The sequence below is a fragment of the Chamaea fasciata genome, unplaced genomic scaffold (genome assembly GCF_029207755.1).
Source record: "Chamaea fasciata isolate MVZ Bird 193981 ecotype frontalis unplaced genomic scaffold, bChaFas1.0.hap1 SCAF_1, whole genome shotgun sequence".
Classification (NCBI taxonomy): Eukaryota; Metazoa; Chordata; class Aves; order Passeriformes; family Sylviidae; genus Chamaea; species Chamaea fasciata.
Genome location: NW_027094086.1, coordinates 137,638,013 through 137,663,590, shown reverse-complemented (window position 1 = coordinate 137,663,590; position 25,578 = coordinate 137,638,013). Strand labels below are relative to the sequence as shown.

At 36.7% G+C, this 25,578-nt stretch overlaps 1 protein-coding gene across 2 annotated transcripts in view; it reads left to right on the top strand.

Moving 5' to 3' along the window:
• Window positions 1-25,578, top strand: part of MPP7 (MAGUK p55 scaffold protein 7) — a 148,791-nt gene that overhangs the window by 33,100 nt on the left and 90,113 nt on the right. For both annotated transcript variants that reach the window (XM_066199535.1, XM_066199543.1), the window contains exons 3-4: window positions 8,118-8,282; window positions 21,332-21,450. In XM_066199535.1, the coding sequence (XP_066055632.1) occupies window positions 8,246-8,282; window positions 21,332-21,450 (156 nt within the window). In that variant the 5' untranslated portion in view covers window positions 8,118-8,245. The remainder of the gene's footprint in view (window positions 1-8,117; window positions 8,283-21,331; window positions 21,451-25,578) is intronic.

Genomic DNA, 25,578 nt, shown 5'->3' with positions numbered 1-25,578 from the left:
AGGAGATGGGAATATTTATAAATACAGGGGGTAAAGGCCAAGTTGATTACTAGAAGTTCTTGGATTCATGACAAGAGTAGTAATTACATAGTAGTGTCATTAAGGGAAAGGGTAAAATGGATATAGATGTGAAGCAAGAAACTGCAAGGTGGAATTTGGACAGCAGAGCTAAGCTGCTTGTGAGAGGGGGAAGGTTCTCTCCTGGAAAGAGGGAAATGGAGCAAAGGAAGATAATGAAAATAAAAATGGAAGGAAGTATGTGCTGGGTGACAAGTCGTACAGTGGCTTTGATGGAATGGTGCTGCCAGAGTTTGCCAAGAAGGAAGAGGGTATGCAGCAAAGACAGCTTTTCAGTGGCATCTGGAAGTTAGATGGAATTGGAGAAATCAAGAATGAAGGGTGGTCACAGGGAACTTCCAGAGAAGACAGAAGACTTCAAGAAGTGTCTGGTATGCTTGATGTACCGGCCGTGCAAAGGCACTGGAATGTGTCATTGATTGGCTATTCACCTTCACCTTTCTTTGTTTTCTACAAACTTAAATCACAGAAAAGTTTGGCTTTTAAAGCTTGTAAACTGGTGAAAGTCAAACACAGAATTCCTCTGATTAGCTGTCTGTCCATGTGCAGTACTCTGTTTTTACTATGCATGTACACTTAAGAAATATTTTTTGTTACTTCTGCTCAAGATGCAACCAATAAATTACAACTTAACAAGTAAAAATGTTTTTCAAAATTGAGCTAAAGGTGTACAGTCCAGATTGCTCACTGAATTTTAAAACTTCCCATTGAAAAAAGCAATCTGAAAATAATAAAACGAAAATTATTGTAGTGGAAGTTTTTTGGATAAAAACACATATTAAGAAAGTGGGGTTTTTTCTGATTTTGCTCTCAGAAAATAAATCCCATGCCTAATTATTAATTCGTCTCTTTTCTTTACTCATCCTCTATTAAAAAAAATCATCACATTTTGACATAAAAGGATTATGGAAAATTTTGCTGAACAAAGGAGAAGTGTGCAGAAGATTAGTTAAGCTGAAAGAGAAGGAGTGATCAAAAGTTCTGTAATAAAATTTAGAAACATTGTATAATATCTGTGCCTTATTTGGCTCTAGAGGTGTTCAAAATTTTGAGTTTGAACAAAAACATTCTGATATTGGAGGAGATATTTCTGAGTTTGAAATAATAACCTCAGTGTTTATGTAATTGTGGGGGTGGTTTTTGGATATGGCTGTTTAACAGACCTGAGAATTGATGCATGCATGTTTTGTTGAACTATGATGTAAATAATGCTGGTGATGCTAATAGGTAGCTGAACTATTTAAGTTAATTAGATATTTACTAGTTTATTTAGGACCTCCTTAATCCTGGTTTTACTTCTATCACAGATTTCCCACCCACTTTTGTAAATATGGGATCAAACTGCATTATAATTCTGTTAAATATGAAGTATATTTCTAAAATTGGAGTCGCAGAATCCCCTTGGGGCAAAACATTTTTGGTTTTTTGGGAGTGTTGCGGTTACTGGATGACTCATTGCAGTAGGTTTTGCTGAACTCTCATTTATAGAAAAATTGCCAATCTTTTCAGTGTTTTGGGGGTCAGTAAGGTTTGTAATTTACTGTAGTTACTTGCATTTTTCAAACAGACTGTCAGGAAACCATGCCAGGACAAAACTATTTGTGCAGGTAATTAATGGAGAGGCTGTGGTACCTGCTGACAGCTATTTTCCAAGGAAAGGAATGGTTTGCAGCTCGGGGAAAAGTGTTAAAAGTATGCCCAAACCAGTAACTCAAACTGAGAGAGCAACCTTTGATCTGAGACATAGTTTAGGTCACATTTTAATGAATAGCTTTATTAAACTAGTATATTAAACTAATATTATGCTGTCAGTTGGTACATTTTATTTGCAGAAAATTGGATCTGTCTAAGAGTATTGGACATCTACAACAGTGATGCTGTTTAAAATTAAACTGGTAGCTTTAGTGTGTTTATTTAAAGGAATGTTTTCATGCATTTGAAGGAATGTGTTCAATTCAAACACTGACATAAAAAATCTTAAGTCTGGACAGCGCTCGCGTAGGGGTTTTTGTGTTAAAGACATGGAAGGTGCAGGTTGCAAAAAGCCTTTCCTCTGTTTTAACATTGCTGCTTATTGAACATATTTCACATTAGCATGGCAGTGTTTTCAGGCTGCAAGGAACTGCCTAAAACTTAAACTGTAATACATTGTAATATATAAATTAATAACAATATTACCAACTTTTTATATCTTAATTTATTCTATGTTTTATTTCTGTTTTATCTATGTTGTATTTACTGTTTGAAAGAATATATTTCACAATTGTATTTAGAGAGGGTTTGGATAACGGTTAGTATCTAGATACATGGTCCTGCTCCGAGTGAAGGAATGTTTTGGGGGAAAACTGTCTGAAAAAGGAAAATGGTGATACCAGTTTCAGTGTTGCTGTTGGAGTTGTTTAGGTAAGTGAGATTTTTCCATTGACACAGGATTACTCTCGCCAGGAGGAGAAACCTGTATATTGCTGAAATTATGAAGGAAGAAGATTGTACACTGTGTTTTTTTCCTTCTCCTGCCTGTCTTCTGAGTGCTTTGAGCAAACTCAGTCAAACATGAGAGAGGATCTCCTCCATATACGAGCTTCCGGCACGTTTTTGGAAATATGTGGTCAGGTAGTGATTGAAGTTGTGTATTTTCTGTTAATGATCCAGCGAGGGAAGTGTCTAGTGGGAGCTCATCCTTGAAAAGGAAGAGAATAAAATGCTAAAGGTCCAAACATGTAGCCTGGAGACCAGTCAGGAGGGCCATTTGCTGGAAATCAGCCTTCATTCTGGTGTTGCTCAAACTGCTGTAAATAACCACCACAGACTTATGGGGTACTAATTTCTACTGTCTTAATTATTTTCATTACAGGACTTCTTAAATACTCCTCTTTTTTATTCCTTGTAGTCAAGGATCTTATCATTTAGATAATCTCCTTTTTTTTTCCATCTGTAAAAATTTTCCCGTAAGTAGAAACCAGAGATCTCTCTCCTGATGCACTGACTTCACAGTCAGATTTGAGCTATGGAAGTAGAAGTCACACTACAAGCTAAAATGATTTTAAAAGTATTTTTCCAAACTGTTGTTTGCTAAAGATGTAACCACAAATAAATAAATAAAATGTCAAGCAGTTACACTTTTTAGTGGATGCTTAAGAGTGCCTAAATTATTATCTACTGTTCTCACAGTCTTTTCATAAAGTGAGGCTTTTTCTAACATATCTGTGGTGTAACCTAAATAAAATGGAGAACACTGATAGAACATTATACAGAAAAATACGCAGAAGCCTTTAATTCTTATGGCTGAAGACTGATCTGATGACAAGACCATGAGAAGGTTCGTAAAGGCAGCTGTTGGCCTTTTCACTTTGGGACACTCCATGGTTTCTGGGTTGGTGTATTAGTTAATAACATTTGGTAGTTGCCACTGATATTTCTGGGGGGTTTTAAGTGGTCTTTATAGAGAGAGATTTTTGCGATTTGTTTTAATTTTCATTCCACACAGCTGAGTAAGTCAAAGGTAGCTTCTTGCTTCTGCGGCATCTTTGAAGACCCATCATGTTTGTGCACATGCCCTCTGTGCAGTAATTCAAGTTGAAGGTTTTTTGAAGGTTCCTGTTGCCAGCCAGTATGTACTGCCTGTAGGGGCGGCTGAGCAGCTTTGGAAGCCTGTCAGGAGCCACAAGCAGCTTCCAGTAGCCTGTCGGAGACCGTGTGATTAAGGAGGTGAAACCTTCTTCAGAAGAGTTTAAGAATTCACTAGATCCCATTACATAACAGCTTCCAAAGGAGTCGACCACCATTTTCAATTCAGATTTCGTCTACTGAAACAGATTTACTTCTCCCAGTCTAGAAAACCTCCCTTGGCAATTTCCTGTGCTCACTGGGTTTTTGGAGTCTTGTATACATGTCTGTAGTCACTCAATTACTTGAGGCCCCATAATGAATACAAGACTGACTGGCTGTCAAATTTCCTGTCTCTGCATGAAATCTCTATCTGGTAGTTTGAATACCATTTGCAGACATTCTGGTTTAGTCCTGGAAATCAAGGTTATAGTTGTCATAATTGTAGCATCCTTTAGAAAAATAGTTTGAATGTTTCTTGTATCAAACAACCTGGGTTTATGTGTCCCATCCCCAGCCTGCCCACCTCCTGGTTTGTAGCATTGCTATGTTCATACTTTTTATGTTTTTATCTGTCATAAATTAATAAAAAGTCTTCAGTCTGATTTTCAAATATGAAGAAAATTAATTTATATTCATTAAAGTGCCAAAATATTGAGTAACTTGTAAAATACCCTTTCAGAAATAAATACTACAGAGTTTATTGATTTTTGTGTGGGAACTCTGAGGTAGAACCAAGACTTCATGTGTTCTGTCTCCAACTTCATGGTGCTTGCCATAAGTACAAATTTGAATCAACTTTTCGACCTCATCTTTTCTCAAAAAATGAACTTGACTGAAATAAAGTGTATGCATGACTGATGGAGTGACTTCAAATTAAAAGCAATAAAGGATGCTAGAAAGAAGTTACTAAAGCTGAAATAACATGGAAGGCCATTCATCTTGGCACTCTCCAGCTGCCTCCCACCTGCTTGCTTTATCTACCCGAGCTCTCCCCATTCTTACCAGTCTTGTTTTGACAACGTGAGTGGTTGGATACAAGATTATCCCCTCATCCTTTGCTAAGGATCTCTTAAATGTGGGCTGTGCAGAAAAATGGTTCCCTTAGAGAGCTGTAATTCTAAAATTTTGCAGTTTTGGAAGGTGCTTCTGGGAGGCTTCTGCCCCACTCTTGGCCTTGTGTAACCAGGGTGTGTGTCACCCTGGTGAGTTATTTCGCTATAGTGACCTTGGTGATGAAGGTGACCAGAACTGTGTCTGGCTTGATGACCGTGCAGTGTGTGGGAGCTGTTGGAAGACAGGGGAGCATTTCCGTGCTTTTTACTGCCGAGGCTTACTTTTTTCCCCCAATACCTGCAGTTCAGCCAGAACGCCTTAAAATAGAGATGTCTTTCATTATGTAAAAAAACTAACATTATGCATTTTGTTATTTCCTTTTAATCCGCGATTTACGTTTTTATTTAAATAATTAAAAGCGGCGGCGAGGAAGGCGCGTGGCGCCTGGCGAGGAGCTCCTGCCCGCGGCGCGTGGGGAGCGCGGGCGGGCGCGGCGCCTCCCGCGGCCGCCAGGGGTCAGCCGTGAGCCGCCGTCAGGGGCCGCGCGGGCGCCGCTGTTTCCGCGCGGCGGGAGCCAGCAGAACCCGATACGGTGCGATCTATAGAAGCAAGGTACAACTGGAATAATGAAATTTCAAAAATAAGCCCTTTTAAAAGGCTGGTTGTAACAGTCCTGCTGGGTATTGTAAATGCCTCAGGTGCACTTGATACTGCTGTTACGTTCTTGGCCCTGGCTCCTAATTTTTATGGAAAGATGGATTGAACTTCAATTTAGGAATATTCGGTAATCCCTCTCAGGACATACTGTAACAGCTGGTATTTCTGTGTTGCAGCAAATCGATTCCATACAGCAGTCAGCAATGCCTATGGCTGGGCTCCGGCAAAAACTTCCAAAGCATTTTAAATAAAGTGAGCCAAAGAAAATAGCATCATCACTGCAAAAATGTAGCTTAATTTGCACGTTAGGAAAAAAAAAAAATTCCCCATCCCATTCCAGCAAAATATTAAGCATTTTACTGGTAAGGATTTCATCAGGTCATTTATTTTTCATTAATATATATTTAGGATCTGGGGGGAATAACTTTATGCTGTATATAAGTTTCTTAAATAATGAGGAGGTTGATGATTTTTTTTTTTTTTGTACTGAATGATTTACTGTGAAATAAAGAAAAATAAACTGATGGAGTTGAAATACATCACATGTATGTAGATCACCAAGATTTTCTGCGTTTTGCGGTGAACTCTTACTAAGGAATCTGAATTTCTGGTTAATAGTAATGTGCTTGCAATGAGAGTGCCTTATTTGGTTGGTTGGAGGGGGATTGTTTCTTTTTTTTTTTTCCCTTTTTAATAGATGAAAGTACTTTAAGATGCATCTAAATCTCAGATGTTTCATTAGTAATCAATAATTTTGTTATAAACAGTTTCTTACACATGTTAAAGTAAAAATGCCTCCATCCTTCATACAGCTGCCGTGGTGTGCTCGCGCTGGGGATTGTCACTGAGTTTGGGACAGGGTTTCTTTATGTGTTAAACAGAAAACAAGCGGAATTAATGTAAAGGGAATATGTTCTTTCTTAATTGGTACAATGTGTCCTTGGCTATGATATGGGGTTTTTTTTTCCTCTTTTAAACTGCACCCTGGCTAGTTTTGCATATAGATGTTTTACAGGTCTTGTCATCAAAAGATGAGCTTTCACTCTGGAATACTTAATTTCCTTATCCATGCTTTAAATTTTAAGTTAATGGACTTTTGTGCTGATTTGATGAATGTCAAATTATTTTTTTAAGCTGATTTTTTTTACTGAAGACTTCTTTTCTTCATAAAGTTTTATAACTAAAAAAATTCCTAAACCCCTAAACAATCTTAATAGATAAGCTTTTAGGTTTTTATTTAGTTCTTTTCATCATACAAGAAGTTGTCCAGGGAGGTGACTTCTGCTGTATTTGCCTTCTTAACCAAACCACCCAGATTCACTGGGTAAATGCCTAGGGGACATAAATCCCCCCCATACTTAAAAAAAAAAAGCTGCCAGACTATTTAAACTACAGGCGTATGCCTGGGGACAAGTTAACAACTAACTTATATCTAATAATTGCTTTAAAACTTACTAAACAAAATCTTGTGGATGGCCCGTAGTATGCTGCAGTATTTTTAGCCATGTGGAGATTTTTTTCAGTGAAAAACAAAATTTTGAACAGCATACACTCTTCACAGCACCTGTATATCACTCTTCCACAAGACTGTTGCCAAGTTAAAATGGGTCCAAAGTATGCACTTTAAGAGCCAACATGACTTCAAAAGTCATTCTGATTAATATGAATATGTTTTAAAAAAGCCAACAAAAAATAAACCAGAAATAACAGCGGCAAAATGCTCTTCTATTTGTTGATTTCCTTTTGCTAAAGCAGAACTATGCTGCTTTTTTTCTTCAAGGATCCTTTTTGTTTACTGAAATCTGGAAAAAATAATCCTTATTTTCTGGTAGCTTCTATTTCCCCCTCTCCCTTCCTTCTCCCTGCAAACACATCAGTCCCTGCCCTGTTCTGAATAGACATTTGCTGACTTAACTTGGAATTTCTTTTCATGTGTTTGCGTTCCAGTTTCTTGTTTTTACATACTTGAATACAAATGGCTTCATTTATATTTGAAATTAATTTTAATTTTTGTTACATGTACTCTGAATTTTTCTCAAAAGCAATTAAAAGAAAGACCCAAAATTTACTATCACTAGACCTGTATGATTATTACAAAATATGTGTTAAAAAAACACCGACTTTGTTGTAATGAATCACAGAAGAATTTCTTACATGGTAATGGCTCCATCAACTCCACAAATCAAACTGCTATTTACCTTAGAAAAGTATTTGCTCCAGTCCTACTTTTTACAACTTCAGTTAAAATGTAGATTATATTTCCAGATTACAAATAGAAATCTTAAATTACCTGAAAACAATTGAAAGGAGGTTAGATAGAAACACTGAATAAATTATCGTGTTAATAAGCCATTTTATTTTCCTGAGATAAGTAGTAGCAAAATTTGAACTACCTCAATTATTCACCATTTTAATAAAATACCCTTAGACTTTGTTTACAAAATGGCTGACATGCTGGAGTTAGAGTATAATTTACACTAGAGAAATGTGTTAAATTATCCTTAATGCAGAATGGGATTATAGGCTAGACTGAAGAAAACAAAACTTGTTTCACCTGCAGGAAATAAAAATCTTAACAGTCATAAATAAATGCCTAGCACATGGTTTTGAGAATCTTAAGTAAAAGCTTATTTCGAGATAATTATTGGATTTGGTTAACTGCAGTAGTATCCAGTTTAACAATGTTCTTAATTGCAAAATTCTGTTTCTGTCCTTTCTAGGAGTAGCTGAGAGATAACATAAATCTTTGTAGACAGCTTGGCTGCAAGCAGTTAAACTGAAATAAACTTCTGCCTTCTGGCTGCAGTGCTGCTTTGAGGTTTCTGCGTGACGCTCTGCAGACTCAATCATGCCAGCGTTATCAACTGGATCTGGAAGTGACACAGGTACGCAGGCCACGGAGGGGCTGGGTTTCCTCCACATCTTATTTGTTAAGTCTGTATTTCAAGTAAGATAATTAATTATGGTCTCACCAGATTTTTAATTTAAGGCTTAAAAAGTAACCTTTTCTCCCTGAAGTTAATTTAGATACATGAAACACCACAGATAAAATGTATTGATTTTGAAAAGTCCCACCACCACCTTCTTCCCCTCCATCCACAACCTCCTAGAAACAGCTCCAGGCATATATTATAGATGGATCTGAAGAATTTGGATTCCCCTCTGAGCATGGTTCCTACAATGTTAACTTGAAAAAGGAGGAGGAGGGAAAAAAAAAAAAGATGATATCATGCATGCCTTAATATTTGCAGCAGTCTAGACTATCCCCTCTGTGAGTTACAGTTATCAGTAGAGTTATTTCTGAACACAGACTGTTCAGTTTTGACAACTCTATAACAAATTAGGAGAAGCAAAATACTGTCTCAAGTTCTGTTCCTTCACTTGCCTTCCACATCAGAGCCCAGTTCCTGTCACTGACTGCTGGCAGTGGGATTGCAGATATGTAGCTTTCCATAGTTTTCACTTTCTTTGTGGCAGTATTTGGTTATATTCAAAGGTTAAATTTCATCTTCTTGTTGCGTTGACATTCTTCCTCTCTGACAATACTTTTGTCCCTGTGTTTGGGATAACTAAAATTAGTATTTTTGCTTGAGAGTATTTGTTAAAAAGGGGTGATCCAGCTGAGGTTGCAATACAATACAAAGATCCCTTCTTTTCACCCCTGTGCCACATAGTTTTATGCACAAGAAGTAACAGCAGGTTTTGGAAAATTAGGAGGGAGGTTTCAAGTCAGGAATCCAAAAATATGTGTATCAGTATGTATATAAGGAACTGCATTTGATTCTTATTTTTAGTAGACTGTACAGGGCAGTGATTTTGTTTTCTCCACACATGAAATTTGTCCTAGATAACAATATTAATCTTTACAATTAGGGTGTACGTCTGTTTATTTGTTGCTGTGGGGAAGGAGAGTTGTTTAGTTTTATATACTTTTTTGGTCTCCCTATTCCTGTGTTTAAGGGATTTGGCTATGACTTTGCCAAGCCCTATCTCTGCATACCTTTCTTTTCTCTCCCTCTCTTCATGGAAATAAGTGAGTTGAAGCTGTTCATTATGCTAAAGCTGAGTTTCAGAAAATGTGTCAGGATCTACTCTGGGCTAATTTTCCACTCTGGACCTTTGCTTCCTTATTCTACACCCTTTTGTGTCCTTTCAAAACCTGCCTTAATTTTTAAAAATTATTACTTGCTTATTTTTAAAGATTGTTAATATGTCCAAAAGTAATAGTCATGGACATATTTTCTGAATAAAGGAAGATAAGGGCTTCAAAAAGTAGAAGATAATCCTAATTTTGAAATACTGTGTGTTTGAATGCCTCTGAGCATGTTTTACTGTGCTATTTAATCCATGTGATGATGCAAACATACCTTTAATAATTAAGATCTGGGTTAAAACCTAAGTGTTTTCTTTGTCCCATGAAATTTGTAGTAAAACATGATACACACCACTAATATCTTGCTGTTAAATAATGCTGCTTGTTAAGTCCTTTTTTTCTGCCTCAAGTTGTAAGTTGTTTCTCTAAATAAAAATTTGCATTTGGAGTGAAAAGGGAATTATATTTTTTCTTCCACTTTCTTTACAATACTTCCTGATGGGGCTGATAGGCACTTAAGTATTTTTGGGATGGTTACATGAAATTCTGCTTTCTACCCTGGCTGTGATACAGGTGGTTTCTAACTGGAGTCCTGTTTTTCTGCTGTTTCTCTCACTCTTAGATTAAAAAACAGTGATGTGCATAAAATTTTTCTTACCTCTGTTCTTCCTGTGTGGGTAAGCCAGTCTTCCTCTTACCCTGCCTGCACAGACTGATATTGTGACATGTGAGAGGTTGAAACTGCTCTGTCTGGGACACTGAGGATTCGGCAAGTCACTTACTGGGACCTTTAGGGTAGGGACTTAACCCTGTTCAGTCTGTTTGCTGAAACTCTTCTTTGTAAATACAATCAGACAAAATGCAGCCTAACCTATTTTTAAGTCTGTTAGATGCTGGGTGAAATAAAAGTAAACCTGGGTTTCAAAACAAGTGAAAAGATTCCATGAGGACTTCTTTAGTCCTAGAAGTGCAATATCGAAAGTTGCCATGACCACTGGATATTCAGTCACCAGTATGGAACATTAATGATTTAACTTTTTTTACATAATCTGAAGTATCAGATCACTGCCAAAAGTACGATAGTGTTCATGATGGGCTGTATTTGATGAGACTAAATGTTTACCTGACTGTGTTAATTTTGCATTGCTTTTACTTTGTCAGCCGATTTTATTCGAAGTGGCACCAGGTACTTGCAGCTGCTTTCTTCATATACATTCTTCATGTACCTCCATTGTCCTACCATGTTTTAACCTGTATCTTCTTCTGAACAAAAGCTGTGCCTCTTAAATCTGTTTTGAGGGACATTTACCAGGCTTTAAGCTATGATAAATCAAAATCATGTCTACACTATTTTCAATCTTTTTTTAAAAAATGTTTCTTTTCATTTATTCACATTGATATAGTGACTTTAAATTTAATCTTATACCTTACCAGATTGATCTGGCTTCACTAACCTAAAGACAGAGGACAAAGGATTACGTGCAGATGCTTCTTTCTCTTCCACTCTCCATTAGCCATGTAGAAAACCTATTTTTATATCATAATTACAATTGAAAAGCTGCTCATTGTGTATAACATCTGTGTGACCCTTAAGGTTTATGGTCCTGTCAGTGTCAAGTCAAAGTTATCTTAAAGCAACCAGCATGAATGGAAGGCTGAACTCATGCCTCGGGCTGGGTCAGAAGCTTTCAAGCAGTTTCTGTGTTGCAAAAGTCTCCTTGCCCTCTGTGTGCAAGCCCATGACACACGTTTTTTGAAGACTGAGCAAGAAGACTTGCATTTTTGCAAGTAAAGCAAATCTGTGAGATATGGCATTCACTTATCTGGTATATTTAGGAAGGTGGAAAATTGCAGTTCTGGCTTCAGAGTTGTAGATGGCAGCTTTGTTGCTGACTTTGGTGGAGCCAAGATGACATCATTGTGCTTTAAGTGTTGTTCTAATGTGAAAAACATCGTAAACTTGTTGCAGATTTCTTTCCTCCCAACGCTGTATCAAGCTTGCTTAACTGAAAAGCTTAAAAATGCTTTTCTGTTTGTTCTCAAAAACCAGTGCATGAATGTGCAAAGCAGACTTCATGTTTTTGTTTCATGTGTTGTCAGCAGGAAAATCATATTTATGAGCCAAGTTTAGGCACCACGTAAAACTGTGTGAGATTGCTTATATACAGTGAAAGTCAGAAGCAGTTCTTGGATTTGAATATTGTGAATTATAGAAAGAGAAAATGTGCAAGGGCTTATGTTTGTTTCCCCTTGAGCACATAAAGGAGGGAGCACTGTGCCAGATAGTGGAGTTTTTTTCTCAGTATTACCAGAGACTGCAAAACTGAATACATGTTAGGTTTTTAATTAAAAAAAACCCACATATGTTACTAACCATATTTTAAGTTCACATGGCCTTTAAAATATTTTCATGTTTTCATCTCTGTTTTGTAATAATACTAAATAGATATGTGAAATCTGTTCTAAATGTTAGGTGTTTTTCCAAAATGCATTTATAGCAGTGTATTTTGTGATTCTTTAGAATTAATCTTGACCTCTGAAGCTGCATGCTCTTGATTTGGATATGTTGAATGCTAGTAGAAATGTTTTACTAGGATAGCTCATATGCATTGACTTCTCAGTGGTCAGAGAGCACTGCAAGCAGTGGGAAGTTCAAATACGATTTTGCAGTCACCTGAAAATAAAAAGAAGTTGTCTTGCTTTTATTGTTTTCATATAGATGTCTGCTCTTTATTTACTATTATATTAATGCATTTTGATCAGCTTGTCAGTTTCCACATGATGTTTTCTAAGAGGATTTGATAATAAAAAAGATAAAAAGGTGGAGAAAAAAGTAATAATATGAAGAAAAAGCTGAGTAGTTGGCTAAGCTGAAAGGGGGGGGGCATCAGAAACATCTATAGTGGAAGAAGGACAAATTAATCTGAAGTGCTAAAGTTTTATTTTTAGTTTTTTAACCCAGTTTTCAGGATTCAGAGGGAGCTAGAAATCAGAGAGTTCTATTTTTACAGCCTATTTAAAGAACTCAGCAACATAAAATGGTGGCCAAAGATCTGGCCATCTCATTGTTACGAGATGAAGAGGAAGGGAATTTAGGAGAGCAGTGAAGGAAAGTTTTCTGGGAGTTGTTCTTCTGTTGGAGGCTGCCAGGGCAAAGGCTTGCAGGGTCATCGGTTCCCGCTCCAAACTGCCTTTTCTTCCCCACTGGCGTCCCGTGGTGGAAACACAGAGTGGGAAAGCCTTCACTCGCCTGCTCTACACTCTTGGTTACAACTTTAGGTGTAGGTGTGCTGCAGCAAGTGTGGTATGTAAATGATTTGACTGCATCACAATTTCAAAGCTGCTCTAATTCCTCAGCACATTGAAATGCATAGGGTATGGCAGATATTCATGAAAATGGATGTGACGGCTGAGGCAAATATTTATGCTGAATTAATAAATAGAGCCAATATTTTGTCCTTGCATTCTTGATTTCTCCCCATCTCCATCTGCCAGAGGTACTAAATGGCTTTTAGGATAACATTAATTTGGAAGATTTGGGAAAGTGTGAGATGTATGGCCAGCTTTAATTGCAATCTACTTTAATTTTTAAAAATACAACTTGCTAGTGTTGGAAAGAGTGTTTATTTTGGTATCAACATATTTATGGTGACTCGGAAAATTCGTTCGAAGTGAAATGAAATTTCTCTAAACTGTTTTGTGTTAATATTTTATATTAGGCTAGTCTGATTCAGTAGTGTGGAATCAGAAAATGCGTGTAAGTGTATTTACTGATGGTAAACTCTTTAAAACTGTTAAAGTTTTTGGACACATAAATTCAAATGGTCTGGCAGCTGAAACAATTTTACCCCTTTTTTTTTTTTGTGAGCTGTGTGTAGTTTTGTAGTAAATCTGAAAGTACACTAGCCTATACAGTTTCTAAGCAGAGGCTTTATTATATACGGCTCTGTTTGTTGGACCAAAAGCTGTAGTTACACAAGTGGTTGACAGTTCTAGTGATGACAGGTGTCCTTTGCTGGGAACAGACTGCTGTGCTATCCCCCTCAATTGTAGCTGTGCCAGCATGGAGGTTAGCCAGCAGAGCCTACATACTGTATGCATTTAGTGTCAGGTGGAAGGTTCTGTGGCTTCTCAGCCCAATATCACATCAAATCCTGGCTGATTTAAAGGAGCTAAACCTGTTAATTGGAAGGCAATTTATTAAGAGGTAATGAGAAGCTTCCCTGCTAGCTGTTAGTTGCCTGTTGTGAAATACAGGGGTTCAAAACTGATTTTTTAATAACACATTTGGTGTAGGAAAAAAGCCAACACGCACAACACCTCAAAGCAACATTTTAGTCTTACAGATAAACAATGAAATAATTTAATTATTTCAAATAGTTTACTTTCCTAAGCTTACTTTCAAAATAAAGTGATGACGTAGGATCGTGGAATGGTTTGGATTGAAAGGGACCTTAAAGGTCATCTAACTTCAAACCCCCTGCTATGAGCAGGGACATCTTTCCCTAGACCAGGCTGCTCAGAGCCCCATCCAACCTGGCCTTGTTGCCAGGAATGGGACAGCCCCAGCTTCTGGGAACAGCCTGTTCCAGTGCCTCACCAATCTCACCAAAATTAATTTCTTTTATTAACTAACCTAAATTTCCCCTCTTTCAGTTTGAACCATTACCCCTTGTCCTATCAGTACAGTTTCTGACAGAGGTCCTCTCCAGTCTTCCTTGTAGGCCTCCTTCAGATGTTGGAAGTTTGCTGGTGGTCTCTATGCACACTCTCTTCTCCAGGCTGAACAGCCTCAACTTTCTCAGTTTGTCAATATACTTGACCCTTTAAATTTGTGTGTATTCCTATATTCTTTTATAAACTTTTATATCAAGTGTATGTGGCTGCATGTATATGACTGATTGTGTAATGGCATAACTTGTTTTGAGTGTAAATTCCTAAACTAGGTCCTACAGTGAATCATAACACTGGAATAATATACTGACTTGATTTCAGGCATCAATACTGCCCAGGATTGTAGGACTTTTTCTTCTACTCTCATGACAGATATATCCTGTATAAGATTAGCATGTATCTTGACCATGAGAGATTGAGATACATGGTAATCAAAGAGTGTTTCCATTATTCTTAGACCAAATTGCTTTGATAAATGTGTTGATTTCTATTGTTATAAGTCTTTATTCAGGCTCTTAAACAGATACTGATTGTGTCTTCCTTTTGCAGATGTAAAATGCTATGTTTAGTAGCCCTTGCTGCCCCTTCCCAGTGCCAAGTCTCTTATAACCTTGTAAACTGTGACTGAAGGGTTAAAACATGGCCAGTGTGCCCAGTGCCTTCCTAGTGCTGGAATGAATTCTCTCCTGACTGCCTGCCAGGTACTTGCTATTGCCTCCTCTAGGGCTGATAAAGATCTAGGTAGAAATACTAAAGACTTGCCAAGCTGATGTCTATGGAAAGGACCAGTCAATTAGTCAAGGTGATTCAAGGTGCCATAGTACACAGGCTTCATTGGAGGAGACAGGATTATATTTTTAAAATTTTTTTTTAAAGAATACCAAGTTTTGTATGAGTTTTCCACAAAGTGCTTATTAATTTGTCCTTGATGGGTCACTTTAAATCAGTTTTATATATGTGTTATTCTTGCAGATAATAGGTGGACTTTTGAATACTCATAAAAGTACATTTTATGAACTTTGAAAATACCCATGTTGACACGGTGTCTAGTAACTATATTTTTGAGGGGGCTCGATTTTGGAACAGCTTCAATGAGCCACACAAGCAGGAAATTCGTAGCAAGTCTTGTCCTGTATGGAGGCAAACAGAGATCAACTCTTTAACTCACATCAGAACGTTAACAGTATGTGGTGTGTTAAATCTGAAATACATATGTTGAGACAAATCCTAAAAGACCAATAACTGTTTCAAACAACTGCGTATTCTTCAGCTCTGGGAGCCAAGTTCCAAAATTAAAGACTTTTCCATTTTGAAGGAAACAATATTTTTAAAAGTGATGGGTTTAAATGATTACTTGTTCAACGTTTTCTGTCATAACATTGTTTTAAGGTGGGCAAACAAATTTACTGTAGCTTGGAGGAATAAAAATTAGGTATAACTTTTATGTTAAAATACTTTTGCATTTATGAATATACAGTCTTGTTCTTTGAGGACACTGACAGCAAAATTCTTTCTTTTTCATTAGAAAAAATATACGTTGATATTTCTATTGCTCTGCCATTTGTAAGGATTTCAGCATTTTACTTTTTTTTGTGAATTGACAAGTAAATCAAAACAGATATTTTTCCCAAGATGCCGATCACTTGCATGTCATGATTATGTAGTTACTTGATGTTCTGTACTTTGAAATTTTTTTTTTTTTGTAGAAACAGTAAACTGCAAGATTTAAAAAAGGTGCTTACCAGAGTGAGTTAATCCATCTGGCTCTGCAGAGAAAAATTGTTACTCTTTAACTTTTTGTAGCGTCAGCAAGCCCATATATTCAGTGGAATTACTTAAGAGAACATAAAAAAAGAATTATTTGTATCACATGAATTTGAGCACATAGTGGTCTTTTTACAGCTGGAGTCTGACAGGACAGTGCAGTGTGTCCATCCTAATATGCAGAAGTATTCCATATGTTTTTATTTGAACCTGTGTGTAAATACTAATCTCAAATTTCAGAATGAAGTAATTTTCAGTATGTGGTGTTAGTGACTGACTTTGTTATTCAACAAGAAGAATGTCAGAATGAGTGCTTCTGCTGCAATGCTGTTTGCTTGTGTGTAAGGCAAATGTCTGAGCCTTTGTAGAACTGTAAAGTACAGTTCAAATGCGAAAAATGTTAGCTTGTTATAAATGGCAGCAAATGGTGCTGATTATTTTACCTTTGACAAAGTGGAAAATTTAAAGGTTGGTTTGTTCCATTTTATTAATACAGTAAATTTTTACAGTGTTGTTCTGGGCCTTTAGATGTATGTTCTTTAGTGTTTATTATCCCTTGGTTGCTGTAAAAATTCTCGATTCGAAGCCTGGCATCATTGTTCAGAATGCTAATTCAGGAAATTAATTAGCATATGAAAACAAAGGCACATCCATGTTTCCATTTCTTTCTTTATGCTAACCAAAACAAAGTTGGTGTTTTCTTGTAATATGCAAGAGTGATGGAACGCAGACCATATTTTTTATCATTTAGCACTACTTTATAGCTTCCACAGACTTGTCCTAATAATGAAGCTATGAAGGATATGACAAGAATGGTGATATTAAATTTCTCTAGACTAACAGTAAATTTTTCCATTCTGATGTCAAGAATGTAGAGCATCTGGAATCTGCAGTGTGAGCGGTTCAGTACGGGAACAGTTTCGTCAATTGCTTAGCCATTTATTCTCCTCCTAGGAACAAGCAGTCTTCTGTAGAATATAACACTACAAAGGAAGCAATTTTCTAAAACTGGAAAAATCTTTTATGTCCTGTTGTTTCTGATTGAAAAGGTTTCCATTGCTTCTTACTCTTAAATCCGATTGCATGTGCAAATCTACTGTACATGTTTGTAAATTGCATTATTCTACATTTTGGTCTTCAGATCAAAGGAAACAAAGTTGTATTAATTAAGTTTAGAAAAAGTTGAAGGTGCTCTGAAGACAGTAACTGCTTAAGTGTGTTAAAAGAGCAAGTTGAAATTTATCTGTTACCCCTGCGCTGTAGGAATGACCAGACTTACTTCTCCTCTTAAAATTGCATAATTGTCTTACATCTTCATGTTTAATCACATTGTTAGTGTTTTTTTATGTATGCTCATGTCTTCTGGGAATAAATTATCTACTTTCAAAAATCAAAATAAATTAGTTTTTCTTGTGTGAGTCATGTTTACTTTACTGAATTTTGACTCCCGAAGTATTTTGATACCAGTAAATTCCGATGGGTGCATGTGTCCTTTTGAATATAAATGCTGGTTAAACTTAGGCAAGCTAGACTGAAAAAAAAGAAAAAAGTCAAGAACCTATGAATAGAATAGAATAGCAAAAGTGTATAATAAAAGCAATTTTTTTTTTTTTGCAGGACACTCCACACAGTGGTGCCAACATGAGGCATTAAAAACAACAGGATTTTTTTCTTGGCTTTTTTTTTTTTAACAGCTTCTAGATACATTTTTTTTAAAGCCCTTGGTCATGTTTATTTACATTGTGGGCAGCTTTCAGAAAAAGTGAGGTCCAGGCATGCCATGTGACTCAAGAAGGTGAGACTTCAAGAGAAACATCAAAATTGAGACCAAGAGCATAATCAAGGCCTGGCAGGCAGTGGTAGCATTCAGCTTAGAGGTGCTGATACATCTCACCCCGGGGCTTATGATATGAATATGCATTTTTAATTTGCTAAACAATCTCTATTTTAGGGGGTATCACTATGAGCTTTTGCAAAGTTAATTTTTGGTTTTAGAAGTAATCAAAAGTGTTCAATGTGGTATCCCCAGACTACATAATTGCTACTGGAACAATTAAAAAAAATCTGATTTTAACAGCCTGACAGAACTTAAACCATTGTTAAAATTGCACTTTTTTTCCATGGCCTTTGGCTCTGACTTCTAAAACCACCTGCAATACTACTTAGAAGTTTTGCAGGAGGTTTGAATTGATGTGAAGCACTCTGCTATGAAATTCAGATTACTTCTATTGCGGCATGGCAGCATCTCTGTACAGTGAGATCTTATAGGGCTTCAGGAATTTGAGCTACTGCTGTTCAAGTGTAGGAAAGATGCATGTGACAATTGTTCGGATTTGGTAAGTAAAATTTGGCCAGTGTGTAGCTGCCAATGTAGTGGTGTCAACTTCAGTACCAGTTTACACTAACTTGACAAATTATTGTGTCCCTGTCTGTTTCACAAAAGCACTTTCTCTAATATGCCATGTGCTGGTAAAGTCACATGCCAGCCACAATTTTCAGTTTCTTCACAGTGCAATGAATAACATACACATATTTCTTGTAATTTAGACACAAGTGAAAATCATGTTTTACATGGAGGTGTATGTAGAAGATCCACATACTTTATTTCTTAATATATAAAAATCAGAATGTCCATCTGAAAATTTTTGATTCTGTGGTGCCACACACCAGAGATGGCACAAGAAGGAACAAGAGAAAAGGTAAACCTTTACAGGTGCTACCACCTTCTGCCATTACCTTCTGGAGCTGAGTCAGGTGATCTGTAATCACACAAATTTAACTTTAGACATGTTCTAGAACTTTGTGTTCTGTTCTTCTCAGGTTAGTACACTAAGTCCTCCTTCTGCCTGATTTTTACCTGGCTCCTTGATGGAGTTGTTTTTTTTAATTCCTGGCTTCATGGTATTATAGTATTCAGTTTCAGGAGGAGTCTGAAGAGCAAGACTGTGGTGTTCTCCAGCACACACTGCATGGCACAGTCCTCAGTTTCCACTGCTGCGGAGAAGGGCCAGATTCTCATTTCCTTCTTGCTATAAACACTGGACTCTAGAGCCAAAGCAAGGAAGAACTAGAGGCATGGCTATGATACTGAGTAAAATCAGTCAGCACCTGTCTAATTGTCTCCACTCCCCCAGGGGAGTTGCACAGATTGTGTGCATTTCTGTTGAAGCTGGAGTAGTGCACTAGGAACATGGACTCCATTTCCCTGGAAGGGGCAATTCATGACTCTATAAATAAGTAAAGCTCACAGAAACTTTTGAGCTGGATTTGAAACCTTCCTGTGTGTAAGCACCTGCAGGGTTCGGCACTCCTGGAGTGCTGGCAGGTGGGGTTTTTCTCTGGGAGTTTCATGTGTAAAACCAAAGTCTCATTATGACAGATTCAGTCTCCCCCTGTGTCACTAACAGTTAATCCATCAGGAAATACAAACTTCCATTTTATTTTTCACTAGGGATTTGATTATCAAAGCATTGAGGAGCAAGTTACAAGGAGAGAATAGTTTTATAGTTGATTACATGTGGAATTTAAGCAGATCTGATAGATCAAGGAAAAGAAAGCTTACTCTGTTACATGCCTTTTATTTGAAGGAAGTGGCTGAAGTTACTCTTTTCTTTCCTCTGAATGACACACAGGAATTGTTGCTAAGCAGTTATGCCCCAGTGCAAGCTTACACTGAAAATTTCTATTCCAATTTCTGACAGCCTTCAGGTTCTATTTACAGTAACAAAAGTGGCCAAGTGTAAAGAATTTTTAAAATTTTCTAAATAAAAAAAAATAAAGAAATGTTTTAATTTTCTAAATTAAACTATTTTCATAAATTGTGCCATAAAACAACCATTTTTACTAAGTTCTGAAGTTCTAACAATCTGGGAAGTTGGAGCCACAGGTCCCACTCAGACCTCTTTTCTCTGACTGTCAACTTAATCAGTGATTATATTTTGCTAGGCAAAGCTTGATGGTCTTATTTTCTGTCTGCAAAATTGCAGTGGTTTGAGTTGTATCTTCTTTTTGCAGTATTTCTGAAGCAGAAACAAGAAAAAATTTAAATAAAAGCAGGATTCTAAGAGAAATGAATATGAACCACCAAAAAACGCTTGGAATACAAAAAGAATGTATCTGGAAATAACTTTTTTTTCCCCAGAATATTTTACTGAGAGGCAGTAAAGAGATGAAAATGTAAATAATCAGAACACAGAGGTGCTGTATGTAATGTTAAAAGGGATATGTACTGCCTGAAAAGTAAACAATTTGTGAAATTGTTTACTAATAAATATTCTAAATCATAAGTTTTGGGGAGATAATAAGCATAATAACATAATAACAGTAGGTAACCTGTAATTTGTAGCAATGTTCTTTTACCAGTAGAATATGTTGTAAATCTGTTCTTGAGATGAACAGCAGCACTTAGATTAAGAATAATAACAGGACCGTGTATCTTGGATCCCAGGAGACTATTGATGTTTTTGTAGACAGCAGACAGGAGAAAAAGGCATTTTGTCCTTTTTACCCCGAGTAATCCCACTGGAAAATTAAACATGTGCTATGAATTGATATCAGCTCATGCCAGGTTACCTCCCTGAGGAGGATTGCTGCAAACACTGTTGCTGCATTTCTTGGACAGCACTTTGATGGCCTGTGCGCACGATGGATATTTTCTGCTGTACGCTACCGTGGAACAGTGAGCTACTGTCTGCCCCTCGGAGACCGCTGCTGAGGTGTGCCACAAATAACTGAGAACAGCAATTGCTTTAGCCCTAGAGAGAATCTCACATACCTGCAAATTAAAAATGTTACTGAAATATTTCTGTGTGCATGTGTGTCTGGGAAGACTGTGTTGGTTTTGTTTTTAAAAGTTTAATCCTGCAAAACAGAGAAGGTGCTTTTGTATTGCTCTGGATCCTTTCTGAGCACAGGGTTGAAAAAAAAATATTAAGCAATATATTAGCAAGAAATATTTAGAAAAACCACGAATCCTTTTTTAGTGGACCACCCTATCCAGTTTCTGTTCTTTTAAGGAAGTTTTTCCTATTCATGACTCATTTCACTCTTTGGCTAACATCAAGGGAAATGGAATAACGATTAAGCAAAGGAATGTATGTTTTTTTTCTGAGTTTGTCCTTTTCTCAAAACTTTTATGAATTTTCTGCATAACCTTGTGTAAATATATATGGACATAGAAGCCTGACAACTGTGACAAGGTAAAAAGTACACTGCTAACACTTGTTTCTTAGCAATTTTTTCTAAATGTTCCTTTTGGTGGTACAAGGTAATGTTGTGCTGGATACTCCAGACTCCCTCTTCAGTTAAAATGACATGCTTCAGGCAGCCAATTACACAAAACTGTTAAGTGAAATTAATGAGATCACCCTAGATTACACTTTGTGTTTTATTTTCATTTTATAGGTCTGTACGAGCTGCTGGCTGCCTTGCCAGCCCAGCTGCAGCCACATGTGGACAGCCAGGAAGACCTGACCTTCCTCTGGGATATGTTTGGTGAAAAAAGCCTTCATTCACTGGTGAAGGTAAACCACATTTAAGTCAGATTCTCTTTGAGAAGAGCATATGGAAAAATGTTTTGAGCGCCATCTAGTAAACCAGTGACCAAACTGTTGCTCAGTGAAAACAAAACAGCCTTGTTTTAACTCTGTTTCTGGCAGGGTGGAAGTTGTTAAATAAGATTTTACCAAAAATACATAGATGATTTCATTTAAGAGTGATGTTTTGGCAGTGTAATGCTAATGCAACAAACATGTGTTGTTTGCCCTTGTTTAGAAAAAAAGAGTACGAAATAGTAGCAGGAAATCTGACACTTTTTTATGGTCAACATTCAAGACCTGGAGTTTAGCTTAAATAAATAAATGTTCACAGCAAAAATTAGAAGGAATATATTTTCTGAGGTCAAGTATGGCAAGAGTTCAGTAGCCACATTAATTTAAAATAATTTCCTTTAACAAAGTCAACTGAAATTCTAGTAAGCTGTTTCTTTTATTGGCTTGTCTCCATTTAATATTGTGTTTTGCTCATAAATAGGCTGGACTAAAGTACAGCCTAAAATAAGTTGGATGAATACTTGAGTAAAATATTATGCTACAAAAATGATCAGCAACAAGAAATCAAAGCATGCCATGGGAGTACACAGAGCTATCCCAATAATCTTAAAATCATGTGGAGCTGAAAAATGGGACCAATCAGCTGGTTAAAAATATTCCACTCCTACAAAATGGTAAGTATGTCTTCAGTCCCCAGTACAGAGCTAAATCAAGCTGGAAGGAAATTCTGAGGTCTGAAATGAGTCAGTGGATGGTAGTAACCCATGCCATGAATATATCCAGACTTGTGCAGAGTTTGTTACCCTTGTCAATTACTGATCTAAAGGAAGCTGGGATTATTTCGGAGTAGGTTTGAAAGAATCACATTTTCCCTTTTCTTACCGCTATTTTATTCTGGAAAAAGATGTAATAATGTTGATACTTGGTCAAGTGCTTGGTAATACTCTTCAAAATATCTGAGAATTTACATATAAAAGTAAACATAAATGCTCTCTTTTGCATTTTATATGCAAAAGCAACAAACAGTGCAACAGTGCTTGGCAATACATGCTTGCCTAAAGAATTTAATCAACATTTCCAAAGTGCCGTGATTCCCAGACTCCTTGTGGCTTTGCTGCAGCTGTCTGTGCAGGTGGTTCAGAAGATCACTGTAAGAGGAATACCAGTCATCTTTCTGATGTAGGCTGACAGTGGTGTGTATCTAAGCAAAATGTTAGGTCAGCTGCTAAATTGGTTTTCTTTCTGGTTTGGGAATTAAAGAAGGCTGGCTAGAAAATGAGTGTGGATCTGTGAAACATTGACACTTCAACATTCGCTCTCATTTTTTATCCAGGCAAAATGTAAACTTTTTCAGGCTCCCTCACTTACTGCCTTTTGCCCCTCGTTCCAAAGGAAGACAGCAGTTAACTTGTTGACTGACTTGGAGTATGCTCTCAGTTCAGTTTGGAGCAGTTGGCTCTCCTCGTGACTCTCCTGGTTGCATGCCCTGGTTACCATGTTGTTTGTTACTGCAGGGTAGATTGGGCTCTCTGACTGTAACAGAAAAGAAACATGAGAAAGGAGATCAGTGAATAGTCACTTTATTGCAATTACAACAAGAAGGTACTAAAGTATTCTAACCGTCTTCATTATTTATCTTGTGCTCTTTAGGTCCAAATATTAAACATGTATGTAACTTTGACCCTGTTGATTCTTCTTTTAATGTCCTCTTAAGCCTCACACTATCTTAAAATAGATGTCATTCTTGAAATTGCAAAACTACATCTTTAGCGTTCACTAGTTGCCCTTCTTTAATATAATATATTAATTTCATTTGAGACACAAAGTTTTTTAATTACAAGAATTGAGACTATTAAGAGCATCTGGTCTGACCCAGTGCATGTCACAGGCTGTCAAACCTCACCTTTGATTTCTGTGGAGATCTGGTGTATAAAGTGGGGTATGAAGAGCTTTCAAAATGTTACCTAGTTCAGATACCTGCCTCAAGATGGGCTTAACTGTATGTGAAACTCGTGGTATTTGTTTGACCTTTAATGCGTTTTTAGAAGGATTGTTCAGTATCCTCTCAAGTTTTAGAAAAGACAATCTCTGGCCTTTTAGGAAGAGACCTGTAAGAGCAGAAGAACAAGCCCCATCTGCTGTAGTTTTTCCCTGTTACAAGACTTTGGGAGTGCAAAATCTTTCTTTCTGAGTTCTGGTGTCTTAATGTGAAAGACTGTTTTTCCTAACAGTAAATTCTTCAAGTCAACTGTACTTGCAAAGACAAATGTTTTTAATTCTGCAGACAGAGAATGATGACACATATTTTGTAATAAAAAAAGAAAAAGAAAGGAAAAAATGTGCACTAGCTTTGAGCCAAGGATGTTGTGATCCTGGTATGTGTCAGTGTAGGAAGAAAATGAGCATTGATATATTACCAATTAGCACTGATATTCTCTAACACATTATGTAATAAAAATTTCTATACCGATCTTCTTACCTTGCTGGTTAATAATTTCAGATATTATAAAAGAGCTTTTTTCTTAAGTTATGAAATGGATAAAATGCTCCAAAATTATTGAAATAATTAAGTATAGAAGGAACTTTCTACTTTTTCTACAGGTATTCTAAGTTTTATGGGTATTTAATTTCTTATGGGTATTTATTTTCTTCATGATTGTACACTATAGCATATGGTTTGCTATCCTGGCTCTCTTAATACTGAAAAGAAAAAAAGAAGAAGAAAAAAAAGCCCCAAACCTTGTCTTGGAGTTCTCTTCATTCAGTATTGTTGGACAGAAAACTCTTTGAGAACTTGGATGAGCCTAAGCTATTCTAAGAAGTCAGAAATGGAAAAGTTGTATTAGATCATCCAATCCATTCCCCTGCAAATACTGGATTGTTCCCTACAGTACATTCCTATTGTAGTTAGTAAAACCAGCAAACACTGATGCAACTGTTCTTGCTGTCCCTTTTCTTTGCAAAGGAGTCTATTGATTAGATTTTAGTTTACAAAGTAAAATAAAGAGGAGAGAACCCACAACTGTTGTTGACAGTTTGGAAGGGAAAACTGGTTCTGGATAGCATTTAAGATTTGGTTCTGCTTCCCTCAATTTGCTGCTTCCTTGTCTTCTTACATGACTCAGATTTTACCAAAAATCTTCAGCCATCTCATTCCTTTTTATATAGCAGAGATCTCAATAGTTCTGTAGAGATTTGTAGGATAGAAACATGAGGAGAAGATCCTTCAGGGTAATTACAAGCATTGATGTAGCTGATACCTGAAATAGTACACGTGCTCAACTTGGATATTTTTTAGAAAGGATAAATAAAGATGTGCTCTAACTACTCCTTGGATTATTTTTAGAAGAGTGGCAAGAATTTCCATGTGCGTTTGCTTGCTGTTAGTGCACCAGACACGTTTTACTGTTTGTCTGTTTAGCTCCAGGATGAAGCTTCCACTTGCACTGTTGCCTTAAACATTTCTGGTTGTGGATGTAATGTTCAAGAACTGAGTAAACTTTCCTGTTGCGCAGCTACCAGAATATTTCATAACCAATTGCAGTTTGTTTTTGGCCAGCTCAATACTGTACTTTCCATTATTAAAAAGAAGCCACAGCAAGTGGTGTTGCACTTTCTCTTGATGTGGAAGAGTTTGTACATTCAAAAAGCTATATGTTACAGTAGGAAAAAACAACCTACTGCAAAAGTAAGGAATATTTGGTGAATCAAGTCTGATTTTATTGTAACTGCATAGTATTTTGGTAGCTAGCCTGGCAAAACCTAATTTACGCTAATTTTCCTAGTTTCACCTGGATATGATTTGACTTGAAGTTCTAAGAAAGTATATTTTCTATGTGCTAGAGTTTGACCATGTAAATTGCTAAAACATATCAAAAATAAATTAGTCAAGTATATCCTGGTGAAATTTCTTTGGCATGTAAATTGAATTACTTGGTTACATAGCCCAAATTTTACAGTCATTGTGGTACAGAAGCTCTGGAAATTTTCAGTGTGAATACTCATATTTTTCAATATGTAAATGTAGATGGTTTCAGTATAGTGTGATTCCGTTTTTGGCAATAAGAAAAATAAAGATAGAATTTACAAAACCTAAGGTGA